Source organism: Melitaea cinxia, chromosome 6, assembly GCF_905220565.1.
Source record: "Melitaea cinxia chromosome 6, ilMelCinx1.1, whole genome shotgun sequence".
NCBI classification, from domain to species: Eukaryota; Metazoa; Arthropoda; class Insecta; order Lepidoptera; family Nymphalidae; genus Melitaea; species Melitaea cinxia.
In genome coordinates, this window is record NC_059399.1 from 1,826,887 (window position 1) to 1,845,179 (window position 18,293).

The window sequence follows — 18,293 nt, forward strand, 5'->3', positions numbered from 1 at the left end:
CCAGAATAAAAAAAATCATCATCATAATACCAGCTCATGGACGCCCACTGCTGAGCATAAGCCTGCCCTAATGCTTTCGACGACGATCGGTCCTGCAGTGGTTCTTTTTTTTTGGCAGCGGGTCTTGAAGAACTTAGACCCCACCGCACGGGTAATTTCCACCAGCCCGTCGTTGAGCTCGTCCACATTTACGCAGTCGGCCAGGCGACAGGCCAAAGCGATTTTGGAGTTCGAGTTGAAAGCTCTCGGGGTTTTGAATCTGAGCAGGCGCAGGTCGGAGCGCAGACCCTATCAGCCGACCCCTCTCAAACTTGACATCGATATTCAATATGCCTCGGACAAGTCGGTGATCACTTCCTGTTTTCACAGCATTGATCACTGAGACATCACTAAATATGTGCTTGTTCGTCGACATGATAAAGTCTATCTCGTTCCTGACGGTGCCGTCGGGACTCAACCAGGTCCATTTGCGCCGTTCCGGCTTCCTGAAGAAGGAGTTCATTATAAAGAGTCCCTCCTTCTCCATGAAGTCAGTCAGTAGCCAGTCCCGGGAGTTCCGTTGCTCGTATCCGAATTGCTCCACTCACAACTCATCACCGCATCGTCTGCTTAGCTTCGCATTGAAGTCTCCCATCACAGCAGTGTAGTGGCATGTAGAGCTATGTATGGCTGTAGAGATTTCCTCATACATAGCTTCCACTTAGTCATATGGATGTGTCCAGGTCGGTGCGTAAACCTGTATGACCTTTAGCGAATACCGCTTGGATATTCTGAGTATAAGGTACGCCACCCTGCTCGACACTCTCCTGACGACGTCGATGTTGTTGACGAGAGCCTTGCGGACGAGGAACCTGACACCACCCTGGGACTGTTAGTCGCCCTCCCGATAGTACAGCAGGTTGCCAGACTTGAGACATCGAGTCCTCTCCCTCTCTTCGGACTTCAGATAAGCCTATAATATCCCAGCTCAACCTGCTGAGAGCTTCTTTCAATTCAATGAGCTTCGCGTCGGTCCGCAGCGTCCTAGCGTTATATGTTGCCAGGGCCAAGTGTCATCGTTGGGTGTGGTGGCCTGGCTTCTGCCGGAGATTATAGCCTCTTGCCCCGCCGTTATCGGGGCGGCCGGGGACTGGGGGACAATTTTTTGTCGTGTCTGCCATTTAGGGGGATTTGGCGTAATCGCCACGCTTGCCAGGCTGTGCTTAGAAGGCGCTGCTGCCCACCCTCTAGTGGTTTTTCCTCTATCGCCTCTTACGATACCCACGGGATGAGATGGGGTGAAATTACAGATACCTCTTTAAGGGATAGATCTCGCGCTACGTGATTCATTTGTTTTCTATGAAAGCATCGTTGCTATTATTATTTTAGTTTCTTAGATATGTTTTCTTTTTATCGTTTTTTTTTTTTTTTTTGTTAAATATTTACTGTAAAATGCCAAAGTGGTCTGTACAACAATAACTATGAAAATTGTTTGTAGTTTTATGTTCGTTAGTTTTGATTTGTTCAAGTGGAGTTAGTGAGTAAGTGAATTTGATTTGTAAAAGTAAAGTAAAAACGGACTGATTACTATGGACAAAGATTTTATAACGTTAATATTGACGCTAATTTTAAAGGCAAATTCCAAAGAGTTTCGCTAGAGTTTTTTAAGATTTTTCAACAGAAGTTCCTAAAAAAGATGTTTAATTAAAAAATAAAACATTTTTTGCAACAAATAAACTAATTTCTATTTTTCAAAATCTTTGAAACACAAACGATAAATATGGTCATAATTACAAAACGATTTAAATGTTGGTGGAACAAAGGCATAAATGTACACCTTATTTTGAAAAAAATATTAATAGCAAATAAAAAATATTTGGCACTTGCAAACTACAGGGCCATATTCACAAATAAATAGGTCGTATTTCAAGCAAAGAACAAACACTTTGAAGCAGTACAAAGACGAATAATACGACTCGGAATGTAAAAAAAACTTTAAAATGGCTCTCCTGTAAAATTACAAAAAGTGGAGTTGAGCCCTTGTTCCACCGAAGGTGCGATATTTTTAACACAAATTTTACATAAATACATATCGTTGCTCACAAGCACCGACAACACATAGGTTTAAGCGTAGGCCAAAGGTTATTTTTTGAGCATTTGCTTAAAAAAATTATTATATATTCGCTACCGCCTATAACTTGTAATCCCTTTGTGTAAAATTGCAGTAGTGATTATTATCACCAGATTGACATGAGTTAAGGCTGTTGATAATATGAAATCATTGTACAGATTGTACCTTAAGGTTGCTGAGGAGTGAGGACACCACTACGATAAGGGAATAACATTATCTTGCCTCTAATATTATAAATGTGATAGAGAGGTTGTTTGTCCTGCTTTCGCACTTCAATACCTTGTTATTAGCAATATAAGAGCTGTTTGGAACTCGTTTATAGGTATGAGCCTTTGACTTATGTGTAAATAAACATGGCCAATTATTTTAGACTTTTTTTGCTAGTTCCAATATAATTATGTTGACAGTCAAAATGAAAAGCTTAAACTGAAAAGTAATGAAAACTTCAAAGGCCCAAAGTCTTACTGCTAGGATTTTTTTATTTGGTAACCTTGACTGGATGTATAAACCATTAGAGGAGTGCAGGTCCATAATACGTCTTTAGAGAAAAGGTAGGTGGTTCTTCTATTTCGAAAAACCCCAAATTAAAAGTGATGTCACAATCTGCACGAATGTAGTGAAAATAATGCAAATTTTAACTTTTTAATATTTAAATCAGTCATCTACTATAACTACTATTTAATTTGATTATACACAAATAAAACGCATAAACGAAATGTATAATGTGTATGCGCAGTTTCCGAACGATTACGTCAAATTTATAATCCTTTTTTTTCGTTATTAATCAGTTCAAGGTTAGAATAAAATAAAACTAACACTAGCAAGGCACGAAATGTACTAATCAAAATATGAACTGGCCCGACTGGGGAACTACCTCTCCCCTACAGAAGACCACAGCTAAATAATACTGTTTTCAAGCTGTGTTGTATTCCTGTTGACGAGTAAAGTGACCAGAGCTACTGAAGAGGGGAGACAGGGTCAGCAACGCGCTTGCAATGCATCATGTGAGCCATTTGTCGACCTAGTTGTACTAAAAAAAGAAATAAAAAATAAATTATAAATTCCTGAAAAATATATAGCTGTACGGAATTTGCCGGGTCAGATATTATTACTATAAATAAGAGAGTACGGTGGAACATTTCAACGTAACACAAGCAAACGTTAAAGAAGTTAGAGACGAAGCAAAATTATGGCCCCTGTTTTGGTTAAAGCTTTTGTGGTACGAACTATGTACTATAAGTCAAAGTTTGCATAACTGCTCCTGCCGCAAGCGACGTGTTGTGTGTGTCTGTGTGTGTGTGTGTGTGTTTTTGCATTTATGAAAATGCATGTATGTCTGCATTTATGGAAATCATTTTAACAATAGATTTTAAATAATATTAACTGTTTAAATAACTTTTGCATAATATTCATTTAGAGTCTTGGCGTGATTTGAAGAATAAATTCTAAATTTAAATTGACGGAGTGTTAATACTCAGAAAAAAGGAGTAAAATTACAATTTCTACATAATCGATATATACTGATTATGTCATGATTTTCAGCAATGTTTTGTGCATGAGCCCACAAAAGTTTCTGAGTAGGAGCGACCAAAAAAAAAAGCGTAGCAACGCGCGCACGGTACAGCTCATCATCATCATCATTATTTCAGCCTATCAAAGTCCACTGCTGGACATAGGCCTCCACGAGTTCACGCCAAAAATGATGTGAACTCATGTGTGTTGCCTATAGTCACCACGCGGGGCAGGCGGGTTGGTGACCGGCAGGGCTGGCTTTGTCGCACCGAAGACTCTGCTGCCCGTCTACGACCTGTGTATTTCATTGCCAGTAGTTGGATGGTTATCCCGCCATCGGTCGGCTTTTTAAGTTCCAAGGTGGTACTGGAACTGTGTTTGTTATATACATGTTAGTCGATGGTTAAATATTGTCTACAGTTTATAGTTTATGGTATGACATTAATCTAGAGACTTCGGTAGAACTACAGAGTGAGCACTGACTGTAGGATTAAGCTTGTACCTAATGTAAGTTTAATTAAAACTAATAAATCTCTTGAAGACACTAAGGATGTTTAATTTAATAAACACATAACATGGCGCTGCGAAATTAAAAACAAAAACAGGTTCGTGAAATAAAATAATTGTATACTATATTGAATTCTACGACGTACATGATAAGAACAAAATGGCGGAGTCTGCACAAAAAGAAATAATAAAATCTAATGGAATAAAGGGATTAAAACCCCCTACGGGCTTAAAAAACCTGTCGATGGAAGAATACAAAAAATTTATCCAGAGATTTGAAATATACAGATTAGCGTCAGGTGCTAATAGTGAATCCAGTGAGGTCCAGACGGCATTATTATTACACTGCATGGGTGAGGAAGCTCAAGACATTCATGCTACTTTCGACTTTGCTAAAGGTGAGGCCTACAATTATGAAAAAGTAATAACTAAATTCAACGAGTATTTTATCCCGAGAAAAAATGAAAGCGTTAATTCACATTTGTTTTTCACAAGAAACCAGAAAGAAGGTGAAACTTTTGATAGTTTTTATACTGACATAAAAAAGTTAAGCACAGAATGTGAATTTGGAAATCTTTTGGATAGAATGTTAAAAGACAGAATAGTAACAGGAATTTTAGATAAAAGATTAAAAGATAGACTACTAAGAGAAAGTGACCTGACATTAAGTAAAGCAATCCAGATATGTAAAGCAGCAGAACTAGCAGAGGAACAAATTAAGAAAATTTCAAACGAACCAGGGACGAGTGCAGTACAGAGTATAAGAAAGAAGAATGAAAAAGGAACAGTGTCGGAAAGGGAAACAAGAAACCCAACAGATAAGAGAAGACATACCAGAACAGACCGAGATTCAAGACACAGACTAGAACAGAGAAATACAGAAAATAGATATTCAGAGAAGAATAAGAAACAAGAAGGACAGCGAGCTGAGAAGAAGTTTGACTGTTCGAGATGCGGATTTCATCACAGTGAAAGAAGATGCCCAGCATATGGAAAGAAGTGTATGAAATGCGGGAAGATGAACCACTTTGCGAGAAAATGCAGAGCCCGAGATGCTGTAAAAGCTATTCAAGAAAGCGAGTCCAGCGATAGTGAGTCGTGTCATATGTATATAATTAATATTAGTAATGTTAATTTAGAAAGAAACTGGTATGAGTATGTATATTTCACCGAATTGAATAGAAATTTAAAATTCAAATTAGATTCAGGTGCTCAATGCAATGTAATATCTGCAAATGATTGTTACAGGTTAGGTATAAGTAAATTTGAAAAATCTAATTGTAAATTGACTAGTTATAGTAATGAGAAAATAGAAACTTTGGGAAAGATTAAATTATCAGTAAAAATAAATGATCAGATTCAGAAAATAGAATTCCAGGTTTGTAAAGGTAATTATATACCTATTTTAGGTTTGCCTACTTTAATAAAATTTAAATTGATTCAGAGAACAAATAATGAGAATATTAGCAGTGTACAGACGGAAAAGTTAGAACTATTAGAGAAATATAAAGATGTTTTCAAGGGGATAGGTGAAATAAAAGATTATGAATATGATATTCAGTTAAAAGAAGGTTGGCAAGGAAAAATTGAAAGAAATAGGCATATACCATTTAAATTGAAAGATAAATTAAAGGAAGAATTAAGTAAATTAGAAAAAATAGGAATAATAAGTAAGGCAGAAGGTCCTACAGATTTTGTAAGTTCATTAGTTATGACAACTAAACCAGGTGGGGCAATGAGAATTTGTTTAGATCCACAATATTTAAATACTCAGATTAAAAGAGAACAAATGATGATACCTAATGTTGATGAAATAATAGCAAAGTTAAAGGGAAGTAATTATTTTAGTACCTTAGATGCGAATAAAGGATTTTGGATGATAAAATTAACAAAAAATAGTAAAAATTTAACAACATTTAATACCCCATTTGGAAGATTTTATTTTAATAGATTACCTTTTGGTTTAGCTTCAAGTCCAGAAGTTTTTCACAGAATATTTAGTGAAATATTTAAAGATATTGACGGAGTAGAGTTATATATTGATGATATTTTAATTCACGCGAAAACAGAAGCAGAACATGACAGAATATTAGAACAGGTACTTAAGAAAGCACAGGAATATAATATAAAATTTAATAGGAAGAAGTGTAATTTTAAAAAGAAAGAAGTTAAATACCTAGGACATGTCTTAACAACAGAAGGAATTAAGATAGATCAGAACAGAATAAAAGCTATAGTAGAGATGAAAGAACCGAAAACTCAGAAAGAAATATTAAGATTTTTAGGAATGATTAATTATGTGGCAAGATTTATTCCCAATGTGTCTGAGATAACAGCACCATTGAGGCAATTGATTAAGAAAGATGTACCTTTTTTGTGGTCAAAAGAACAAGATAAAGCTTATAAGACTTTGAAAAAACTATTAATTGAGCCACCAGTTTTGAGTTATTTTGATATGAATAAACAGATAGTACTAAGTGTAGATGCTTCTAAAGCAGGATTAGGTGCAGTTATTTTACAAGAAGGAAAGCCTATAGCTTATGGTTCGAGGGCAATGACAGAAACAGAAATACAATACAGTCAGATTGAGAAAGAATGTTTAGCAATTTTATATGGAATAACCAAGTTTCATCAGTATTTGTATGGAAATCAATTTAAAGTAGAGACAGATCATAGGCCACTAGTATCAATTTTTTCTAAACCATTAAATAGATGTCCAGCTAGATTGCAAAAGATGAGAATGGCTTTACAACCATATTCATTTGAGTTAAATTATAAACCAGGTAAAGAAATTTTGGTAGCAGATCATTTGAGTAGATCACATTTACTAGAAACAGAAGAAAATTCAGATTTAAAAGTAGAAACACATGTAGCCATGATTATGGAAAGTTATAGAATATCAGATAAAAAACTTGAAGAATTAATATTAGAAACAGCAAAAGATGAGGAATTAATGGCAGTAAATAAATATATAATGGAAGGATGGCCAGAAAATAAGTCACTTATAGATAGTAAAGCTAAAATTTTTTATAGTTACCGAGATGAGTTGAGTAATATTAGAGGATTAATTGTAAAAGGTAGGAATATAGTAATACCACAGTCAAAAAGAAAGGAAGTATTAGAAAACATACATTATGCACACTTAGGCATAGAAAAAAGCAAGGTGTTAGCAAGAAATACTGTATTTTGGCCAAATATGAATAAAGAGATAGAAGATTTGATACAAAATTGTGACACTTGTAAAAGTTTTCAGAATGCTAATAAGAAAGAATCTATGATTGAGAAGGAAATTCCACAAAGACCATGGGAAATTTTATCTATAGACATATTTTTTCTATATTCTAAACCATACATATTGCTTGTCGATGCATATAGTAAGTACGTGGAAATACAACCATTAAATAATTTATATGCAACAAGTACTATTGACAGTATTAAAGAAATCCTAGCAAGACATGGTATTCCAGATATAGTTTATACAGATGCAGGAACCCAATTTACTAGCTTTGAATTTAAAACTTTTTCTAAAGAATGGAATTTTAAACATAAGGTAATAAGTCCAAAACATCACCAAGGGAATGGATTAGCTGAAAGATATATACAGACTGTTAAGAAATTGTTAAAAAAGCTAATTTATGATAAGAAAGATATTTGCTTAGGTTTGTTAATGTATAGAAACACTCCTGTAAACACAGATGGAAAATCACCTTCAGAATTATTATTCAATAGAAAAATTAAAACAATTTTGCCAAAATTAGATTTAAAACAGGAAAGAAAGGATAAATATAGACAAGAACTTTTAAATAAACAGGAAATTCAGAAAAAGTACTATAATAGAGGAAGTAGAAATTTACCAGAATTAAGAGAAGGAGAAATTGTTAAAATACAGGACGAGAATTGCAAGAAACCTCATGAGAGTGGTATAGTGTTAGGTAAAGGAAGTGGTCCTAGATCATATCAAGTAAGGAATGAATCAGGAAATATTTTAACTAGGAATAGGAGAATGTTAATTAAAGGAGGAAAGTATTATGACAAGAGCAGGGTAGAAGATCAAGGAAATTGTGAAGAGAGTGAAAGACAAGAAGTAGAAAGACATATGATTCAAGATCGGAACATACAAAATAATGTAATACCTAGAGAGAACTATGATGGTTCTTCAGGACAAGTAAATTATAATAATGATACATATGGTAGTAAAACATCAAGATCAGGTAGATTGATTAAAAGACCAAGTTATCTTAAAGATTTTGTTTAATTCATAAGTACATGAATACTGAATAATTTAATAAGTTTGTATCTTCATATAACTAATTGTAACTAAAAACAAAATAAAATAAGTCTTCATACCTTGTTTATATAAAGCTAACATTAATAAAAATTGTTTTTATAATAACTTTTGTTATATTATATTATATATAGTTATAGTTTGGTTCATATGTAATAATGTGAATATGTTTGTTAGTAATTACTTAGCTTGAAAAGTAACTTGAATTGTAAACTTTAATGTTCCTAGAGTAAGTACAAAAGTCAGTGTAGTTCATTATAAATTAATCTCAAGTAAATAATGTAAAAGGGAAGGATGTTATATACATGTTAGTCGATGGTTAAATATTGTCTACAGTTTATAGTTTATGGTATGACATTAATCTAGAGACTTCGGTAGAACTACAGAGTGAGCACTGACTGTAGGATTAAGCTTGTACCTAATGTAAGTTTAATTAAAACTAATAAATCTCTTGAAGACACTAAGGATGTTTAATTTAATAAACACATAACAGTGTTATCCCTTAGTCGCCTCTTACGACACCCACGGGAAGAGATGGGGTGGCTACGGTACAGCTATATATAAAATGTATAAAAATGAAAATCTGTATAAAATGAATGGCTGAAATGTATGTAAGCGAACAACTTCCAAACGGCGGTACAAAATTAATATATATGTTTTTTTCTATGTATTCGTTATTGTCAAGAAAAGGTTTTGTTTAAAAAATAATTTAAATAAAGCCGATATATTTAGGAAAGAAAAAATATGAATGTTAGTTCACCGAGTCAGCTAGTTTCAAATGAAACGTTAACTGACTTATATAAATAAAATACTGTTCATTACGTAGATATGAAATATATTCAAGCGATCAAAAAGAATTTATATCCTTTAAAACGAATAAAATTTACACTTTACAGAAGTCATAAGAAGTAAGATTTAAGATTTCTTACGGTGCTTTAGTAGAATAGTTAGGGTTCGTACCTTAAAAATATATATATATTTAAAATGGTTATAAGACCTTCAGTCTTCTTCTTCTTCTTTTTCAGGTTAAAATCGCTTTCAATAGTGCCAAATGAGCACAAATGATTTCGCCAATGTCACGTAGAAAACATTCAGTTAAGTTAGAAGACGGTATATTATGTCAATGTTATTATTTTGCTTTAATGACTTACAAACATTATTTTTTAGGGTCTACCTATCTACTTACAGTAATAAAAAAAAAGATTCTGCGAGATATTCAAGACAGCCTACTAAAAAACTGTAAAATTAAAAAATATTTGCTAATATGATAGATATTATGTTGGCAGCTCTACCGGCACTGTATACCCGCTGTATTATAATATAATAATTTCTTTATTTCAGGTAAAAATTGACCCATAAAACAATTCTTCTAAAACAATTTTTATAACACAAAATACAACTAGAAAAATTAATTAATATTAAAATTATTATAATTATATTTTTTCTAATCAAATAATAATATGCTACTTAAATAATAAATTCTAACGAATTGCTTGTATGGCAACCCTGCAAATAAGATTAGGTTAGAACTCTATGCGTAAGTAAGCTACTTAGTGGCTGCCAAGGAGATTTTACTCGGTAGATTAAAATTACGCGTGCTATACGATGCGGTTTTCTCATGTGTTAAATGATACTCTACGCTGTTCGGATAGACGATATTATAACGTAATTATATAGATTTGAATAATAAAATTATTTTATTTTGTTCAATAATAATTATTGAACAAATCATTTTTTTTATTGTTTAATAAATTATCATTTTTTTTAATTAAATGTAAAATTACTTGAGAATATGCTCGAATATATTTCTCGGTTTTGATGCTAAATACAAAGGTTATTAAATGCTTAAAAATATTGATTACTTTTATTTGTTCCTAGGTATCATATAAACATAAAATTAATTATTATTTAACAATGCCATTTAAAGATAACAAAATAATTATTAAAACAAACCTGAATTATGTTATTACATTTTAACAGATAATAACATTACTTAAAGTATTATAAATGATATAAATATGTAGATATATAATATGTAAACATATGAGTATCGTAAAGCTAATTAATAGTGCTTTAACTAACTGTCAAACACACCAAATTCTCCTTATCAACTACTTAAACATTTAATTGTTTTACAACGCCCTTAAAGTATGTTATATTAATTTGTAAAAACCCACCCATCGTTCACAATCAACCGTTTATTTGCCAGGTGGTTGAAAAATTAACAATTAAACTATCAAACGATTTCACGGACAATTTAGTTCGTTAACATCGCATTACTTTGTCAACATGTCCATTATATAATCACGAGCTAAAACGATACGTATTATCGTTTTAATTACGTTCGCGTGAATAACAACCGTTCTTTAACGTTTTAACATAACGATATAATTGTCGCAATTAAACGTTACTAAATCGCTACTTATCTATTTACAGTTAACGGTAATTTATTTTAGTGGTGTTTTAAAAGTTATAGGAAATTTGTTACGTTGATTTATAGTAACGAATATTTTACTAAGCGAACTGTTAATGAAGCCGCTTAGTGCAAGTAGCTGTAGATTGAACATGCGATAGATTTTCTTTTTTTAACAGACAAAGGGTCTTAGTGAGCTTAAGGGTCAAGATTACACAAGCCACTTTTCACTTGAGTAAAATTTGCAATTCTTTTGGGATAGCATATATGTTATAGAACCATTACAATTTCAACATGGACGAAGTCATTGCAATTGTCAGTTTCACTTAAAATTATGCAAAGTCTTGTGTTACTAATGTAGCAACACAAACAGACCGATTCGTAATTATAATAATATGTGTTATTATAATCGTTATTCTAAATGTTATTTTTGTAGTTATTGTTTTATAAATTATGATGCTAATATTAGATAAATCAAATTAACTTTGTATATATTTAATTTTTTTTATAATATGTTGATTACTAGCGCCCGCCTTCGCGCGGTTGCAAAAACTACCAGTATTCCTCTACTATATTATGCATGTATTAAACATATAAACCTTTCTCTGGAGTTGTTATCTGTTACATAATTTTAAAGATCTAAGCATACAGACAGCGGGAAGCGACTTTGTTTTACACTATGTAATGATTGTATTTATCTTAGTCTGTTATAATTTTTACCTTCGTAATTATCAAGTTTGAAATTTATTTAATTTTTCATTGTACTACATAGTCAATAGATTACTGCCGAAACTCTCTTGAAAACAAACGATCTTTAAAAATAAATGAGCAATGAAAGTAAAATTCATTATTGCTAAATATCTTTATTTATTTTTTTAATTCTCTAGTCTTTACCACTTAAATCTACGAATTCGATTTTATTTTAAGTAAGTTTATTAAGGTTATGCTATAAAATATCGCAGTACAAAGATGGAGGGCAGATACAATTAATATAAACACAGGTATAACCGAGTAAGCTTTCTCGTATTCCGTCACAACGAAATGTTATTTATGTTTATATAAAATAGACAAAATTTTAATAAAGCGGTGAATATTTATCGATTTATCACGACGCCTCTTTAACAATGAAGCTGCTGTCAAGCGCATTAAATTAATAAAATGTTGAGTTTCGGTTATTTATGGGAATATCGGTTTATATTTCGGAAAGCTTTTCAATATTCAGGAACACATAACAAGGTACAGGTAAGAGGCGGTCCTACGTATTCAATTTACTCGGGCGTATGTGGCACGTTCCATTTGTAACCGGATATTATTTTTCAGATAATTGTGGAAATTATTATTTGTTCGTTTGCATCGAGGACGATAGAAATAATGAAAAATGAATATAGCTGCTAACTGATATTTTATAAATGAAAAATATTTTCATTTACAGTATAATTCATCTTTCTAATAAAACAAAAAAAAAAAAACACTAAATAGCGAGAGATAAAATGGTACTGTCGCTCGCTTCAGCCTGTAATGTCCCACTGCTGGGCATAGGCCTCTTTGCCCATATAGGAGAAGAATCAGAGCTTAATCCAACACGCTGCTCCAATGCGAGTTGGCGAATGGTACTCTAGTAAATAGCAATATATACAACCTCTATTTCTAAAACCGATATTTAACACAATTTAAAAACAAAACTGACAACAAAGAAACGTCGTAAATAGACGAGTTCAAACGTGTACTAAATCTTCTGCCTATCGAGACGTATAAATCCAATGCCCATTACATTATTACACTGTTTAAAATTGGCGTAATGTTATGTTCGATATTTAAAATTATTTATTAAAAGTTCAATTTATTAACTGCCAATGTTTTATAGTAAGACACGTGTGGAAGAAACTTTTCACTCTTCACTACGGTCGTGACAAGTACATTTTATAACAGAATATTAACGACTTATCAGCGCCCATTTCGTGTTTAGAAATTTATTCATTTAAAATGTATTACAAGGGTCGATTCGATTTAATAATCACCTACGCATCATGTGGTACAGGATGATATGAAAAATGGCTTTATGATTCATCATTATTTAATGAAATACGAATTAATATATATAATTCAGCTAAAAATATGAAAAGTTCGATTAGATACATTTCGTTTTCTTATGAATAAGTCGGATAGTATAAAAATAAGTATTGATTTTTTCCAATGTCACGTGGAGGAGACTGGAGCAACAACCAAAAGATTGTGGGCTTATTCACCTGATATCGATCGATTCTGTTAGCTGGGATTTCTTTCTAAACAGCAGTTGATTAAAATATAGGTGAAGATCTTACTTAACGATATTTAGATGTAGAAGATCTAAGCTAACGATATAAATAAATAATAAATAAACAATATTTAAGTCACAATAATCTTGACTCTAATGTCTGGGAATAACATAAATACTATTTGGTTAAATCATGAAATGATGATATGTCCAATTAGTTCACAGCTGACTACTAAATAGATGTAACTCGTTCACCTTGTGTTTAGTACAGTAGACTGGACTTCAAATCATTCCGTCAGGGATTTCGATCAAATGCAGTCACGCGCCCGTTATCACGTTTGCCTCCGTCAATGTGCTAATATGTCGTACGCCTACCTTACTAATTGTTTAATTAATACCTTAAATTGAACCACATATTGTTTCGCCACAGCATTTTATTTAAAAAATACTTCGTAAATAAAGATTGAGACGACTTGCAACAAGTAATATTGTTTTTATTTGTGTTTGTATAAATATAGTGTGTATGTGTTTACATATGTGTTTATATGTTTATGGAGATATATACCGTTTAAATGTATTGTAATTAATTTAATTATATGTGCTAAACTTGCGTTGTTGATTGCGCACTACTACCGACAAATTTTTCTTATACTACTTTTATTAAAGGTTGCCTGGAAGAGATCGCTTTAAGCGATAAGGCCGCCTTTGCATACATTGTTTGTTTTTGTATCAAATCGTTCTAAAATGTATTTTCTTTTTTGTGTGTGCAATAAAGTTTAATAAATAAATAAATAAATAAATAAAAATAATAACTGGTGTGACATGGTAATCAAGGAAGCTTACTCATAAATAAATAAATATCTTATAACATACACACACAGTCGTCTGTTCCTATGGTGAGCAACTTAATGCTTGTGTTACAGATAACAGTCGAATGTTAAAACTATTTTTTTTTTTATAAATATACATAGAAATAATACACGCAGACTCAGGCGAGAATCGAACCCGCAACCCACGGAACAGAAATCAGGGCCACTACAAACTGCGCCAACGGGCTAGTCGAATCATAATATGCAATTAATCTGTAGTTTTTAAGAAGATATTCCTTTTTATTGCATTTCGGTGTAGGAGTAATCCTTCTCCAAAAAAAAATACTTGGTTCAGTATTGAGTAAGGTACATAGCATTTGACTCACTTCCCAACTTACAAGGGTTTGAGAGTTTAACGACCCTTCCCTTATACGCTAAAACTTGTTCATGTATTACATTTATTAATAGATTCGAATAATTATGTCCATGTTTTCATATTTTAGAAATTAATGAACGATATTTCAGTCTTATTATTATTTTCATCCATATTTGCTACAATAATTCAAGGTACTCTATAATACATAATTCAATATTAACTTAATAAAGATATTGCGGAAAAATAACCAATCGAAGGTTTGCTTGATACTTCGGTCGGAGTAAATTTTTTATGACAGTCTGCCTGCCCCTTGGAAAAACACCGGCACACTCCAGGGAACTGGCTAATAAACGTCGGCATTGACTTTGCCTTGAAAGAGAAAATTCGAAGGTGGTATAATGGGATAGGCTGCCATTGTTTTGCTTTTTCTTGTTTTTTGTCTCGCTTAAATATTTATTGCAGAGTAAATTACATCGGCAGAGGTACATTTCTTTTTAGACAAAAAGCTCTTTGACTTAATAATCAAAATTATTTACTTTTGAAACAGATTGTCTTAAAAACAGTGTATTGAATGAAATATGGATATTAAGTAGCTATACCCGTGCGAACAAACCGCGCTAAATAAGTATAATAATTATACTTTTCCAAAATAAAATAAAAAATATTTATACATGAGTTGATTTGAAATTGAACAAAAAATTTTCCGACCGTCAATCATGTTGGCGTTGTTTCAAAATTAAAGCCGTCGTATAATTTTAATAATTAATTAATTTACAAAAACAAAAGCAATAATAAATTTTTTAGTTAATTTTAGTTAGATTTAGTTGATGCCGGTAGAGCAAGCAATTATCTATAAAATGATATATAATTTATGTGGAGTAATTGTAAGGTTTTTTTCTAAAAATGGAGGCAAACATCTTAACCTTAGCGTATTAATATATATGTGATGATAATTTTACATACACAATCTTTAAAATTTTAAAATAATTAAAACGATAGTCGTATTGTTTTGTTGCTAATATTTCAAATGTCTTGTAAAATCACAAAAATAGTATGTAAGTGTAGAAAATTAAACATTTAAAGTAAAATTATACGATTTGAAGGAAAGCACATCCGTATTTCGTGACTTTAGCATCAAACGTAAACACCATACTAAAGTCATCTGTTAGTTCTCAGGACTAGGAACGAACCTTGCTAAAGCAGGTGGTAAGCCGGGAGGCCTGAGGCTTTTAATTCGTATGGCGCCGTATGATATATTATGTATGGAAATTTTGATTGTTTGATTAGAGCCTTCGTGGTCGTCTATTTGAATTCTCCCGTCTAACGTAGAAATGCAAAACAATTGTACGGGCATAATAAATATCCGTTACACTGTCTTTATCATTTTCCGTTTTAAAATGAAAGTCAAATGTTTTCTTTGTGTATCGACTGAATAATTATTTTTTGTAATATTTCTTTCAGAATATATTAGTTTGTTACAAATCTCGACACGAAATATATTCGACAATATAATAGTTTATATCGAAAAATAACATATGCAATCGTAAAACAAAAAAAAAAAAAAAAAAAAACAAATATAAGTAAAAAATGGATTCATGAGTTGGATTTGTTAGCCTCGAATTACTGGCTTAAACAAATCTCAGAAACACTTTTTTTATTTCTTGATCTCAATCTTTTTGTTTCATCTTTGTATATTGAATACTTTAAACCCTATAAAGTGTTTTGTTTTGTTTTCACTTTTTTTTTTTAATTCAAATACTTTTCATTTCCTCTATTTTTTTGTCTATTTCTGACCTATCTTTTAACATAATAAACAATAATATAATTAATGGTACAGTTGCCCATACTTCAATAATATATTTATATTTATAATATAATATTTGCATTTTATCTAAACGACTATTTATTTAGATGGCTTTTTGCCACAATTTACGTTGGAGTTAGCGCCTTAAGTATAAAATCACTTTGTATTTTAAGTTCCTCAATAAACAAACCATTATCGCCTTTAGTCCTTTCAACAAGGAGTTCCATTTCGAATCAATTTATTTTAAATATCGTTATAGCTTCACTACGGTTCGTTGGTAATGTATCATCAATCATACAGCCTGCCACATCAATACTAAGAGCAAATACTCTGTGTAACTGGTTCTGTATTACAAATCGATTTTAATCCATTTAGATTTATAGGCCATGTAATTTATATCCCCCTACAAAATAAGCCGGTTACTTTAACTTCGAATTGTGTGATCACATCTTACCAGTATGAGTACATTTTTGAGATAGTAATGTTTTGTTTGAGACCTTTGAATTTAGTATTCTATATTTAAATTTACTGTTTAATTACCATACCATCTTATATGTATAATTATTTTTTTTATATCATTTGTTTTTATAGATGTCATCATGTCATTTTTTTATAGTTTCCTTAAAGCTGATTCATTCTTTTCTTGATATTCATGTTATCAAAGTAGCATTTAGTTTTTAAAACAACACATAATTTAAAGAAAATGAAATTAAACTTTTAAGGCTTTTAGTCGTGAATCATAAATAAGTCATTCTTTAAATATCTCAAAAAAAAAGAAACCTTTTAAAGTATTTATCTTAATTATAAACAACGTTAAGTGAATTTCTTACGTCGTAGATTCTATCAGCGTTTTGCTTACATCATTGTCTTCAGATAAGAACTCCCGTTCAATCTTCTTTAGCGGACTTTAATTTCGAAAGTAGTCTCGCATCATCGTAATGGCACCTCCATCAAAACCGATACAAGCCTTATTGGTGACTCTATCTCTTTCTTTCTCATTATTACCTTCAAAAGTGTGAGCATGACGAAAAATAGCCACGTGTAAGGCTCTCTGATTAAAATTGATTGCGCGGACGTTCCTTTTATCCGAGTGATACGTTTCTATTGATTCCTCGTTAATCTTTATTCGCGGTGTTAACATTTTCGTTGAGCCTTTGTTTGAGTGTCGTGTTATTCGTTTTATTGCAGGAAAAAGCAATTTGCTTCATTTGCATATTACATTTATATTTTAAACCACAAATTTGACAAGAAATAATCGGTAAGCTTTTAAAACGTGATGACTTGTCAAAGATAATACTGTATTGCTTTCTGATTTATTTGTGTGATACAAAAAAGTTGATTCATACAATTTGTGTTTTTAGATCTAAAAACCTTTTTTTATAATGATTAAATGAATTCTGCTTTTAAATAACAATTAATAGTTTATTTAGTCAAGAAAACACCTTTAGAGTATTTTTTAATTTTTTTTTAATTTTTTTTTTTTTTTTTTATTTGAAACTATCAAGTCAGGTATGTTTCTTTATAGTAAAAATTGTTTTACAGATAAATTAAATCTATTTTAGGTTAAACCACTAGAAGCATCCCGTATCTAGTCCACGTTACGTAACTAAGTATCCAATTTCCTTACCTTAGTACAAAGTTAACATTGTTGGTTTAAAAGCGGCAATAAATTCTGTGCTTAACTTTGTATATCATTTCCAGTAAAGAGGCCACGGGAGTGCAACACTGAGATTATGTTTACGATCCATAAAAATAAGAACAACTGCTTATCATAGGGTTTCTCCAACAAAGTGTACTGTAAGTATAAGAATCGCTTTACCTAATTTACCAATTTAGTGTGGTTACGGCATCAAATAATATAGCCATCCCCTCTCTTCCCGTGGATATCGTAAGAGGCGACTAAGGGATAACACAGTTCCACTACCACCTTGGAACTCATAAAGCCGACCGATAGCAAGATAACCATTCAACTGCTGGCTTTGAAATACACAGTCCGAAGACGGGCAGCAGCATCTTCGGTGCGATAAAGCCAGCCCTGCGGTCACCAACCCGCCTGCCTAGCGTGGTGACTATGGGCAAAACACATGAGTTCACGCCATTATTGGCGCGAACTTGTGGAGGGCTATGTCTAGCAGTGGACTGCGGTATGCTGATTGAGTGATGATGATGAATTTGCCAATTTGTTATTGGAAGTATGAGAAAAATGAATGCCATTTTTCATTG

General features: G+C 32.0%; 1 protein-coding gene across 1 annotated transcript; it reads left to right on the forward strand.

Annotated features, from left to right (window-relative positions):
• Window positions 1-4,289: 4,289 nt before the first annotated feature.
• Window positions 4,290-8,384, forward strand: LOC123654476 (uncharacterized protein K02A2.6-like). The gene is made up of 2 exons (XM_045590375.1): window positions 4,290-6,227; window positions 6,291-8,384. Exons 1-2 carry the CDS (start codon window positions 4,290-4,292, stop codon window positions 8,382-8,384), a joined length of 4,032 nt encoding a protein of 1,343 aa, XP_045446331.1.
• Window positions 8,385-18,293: the final 9,909 nt, after the last annotated feature.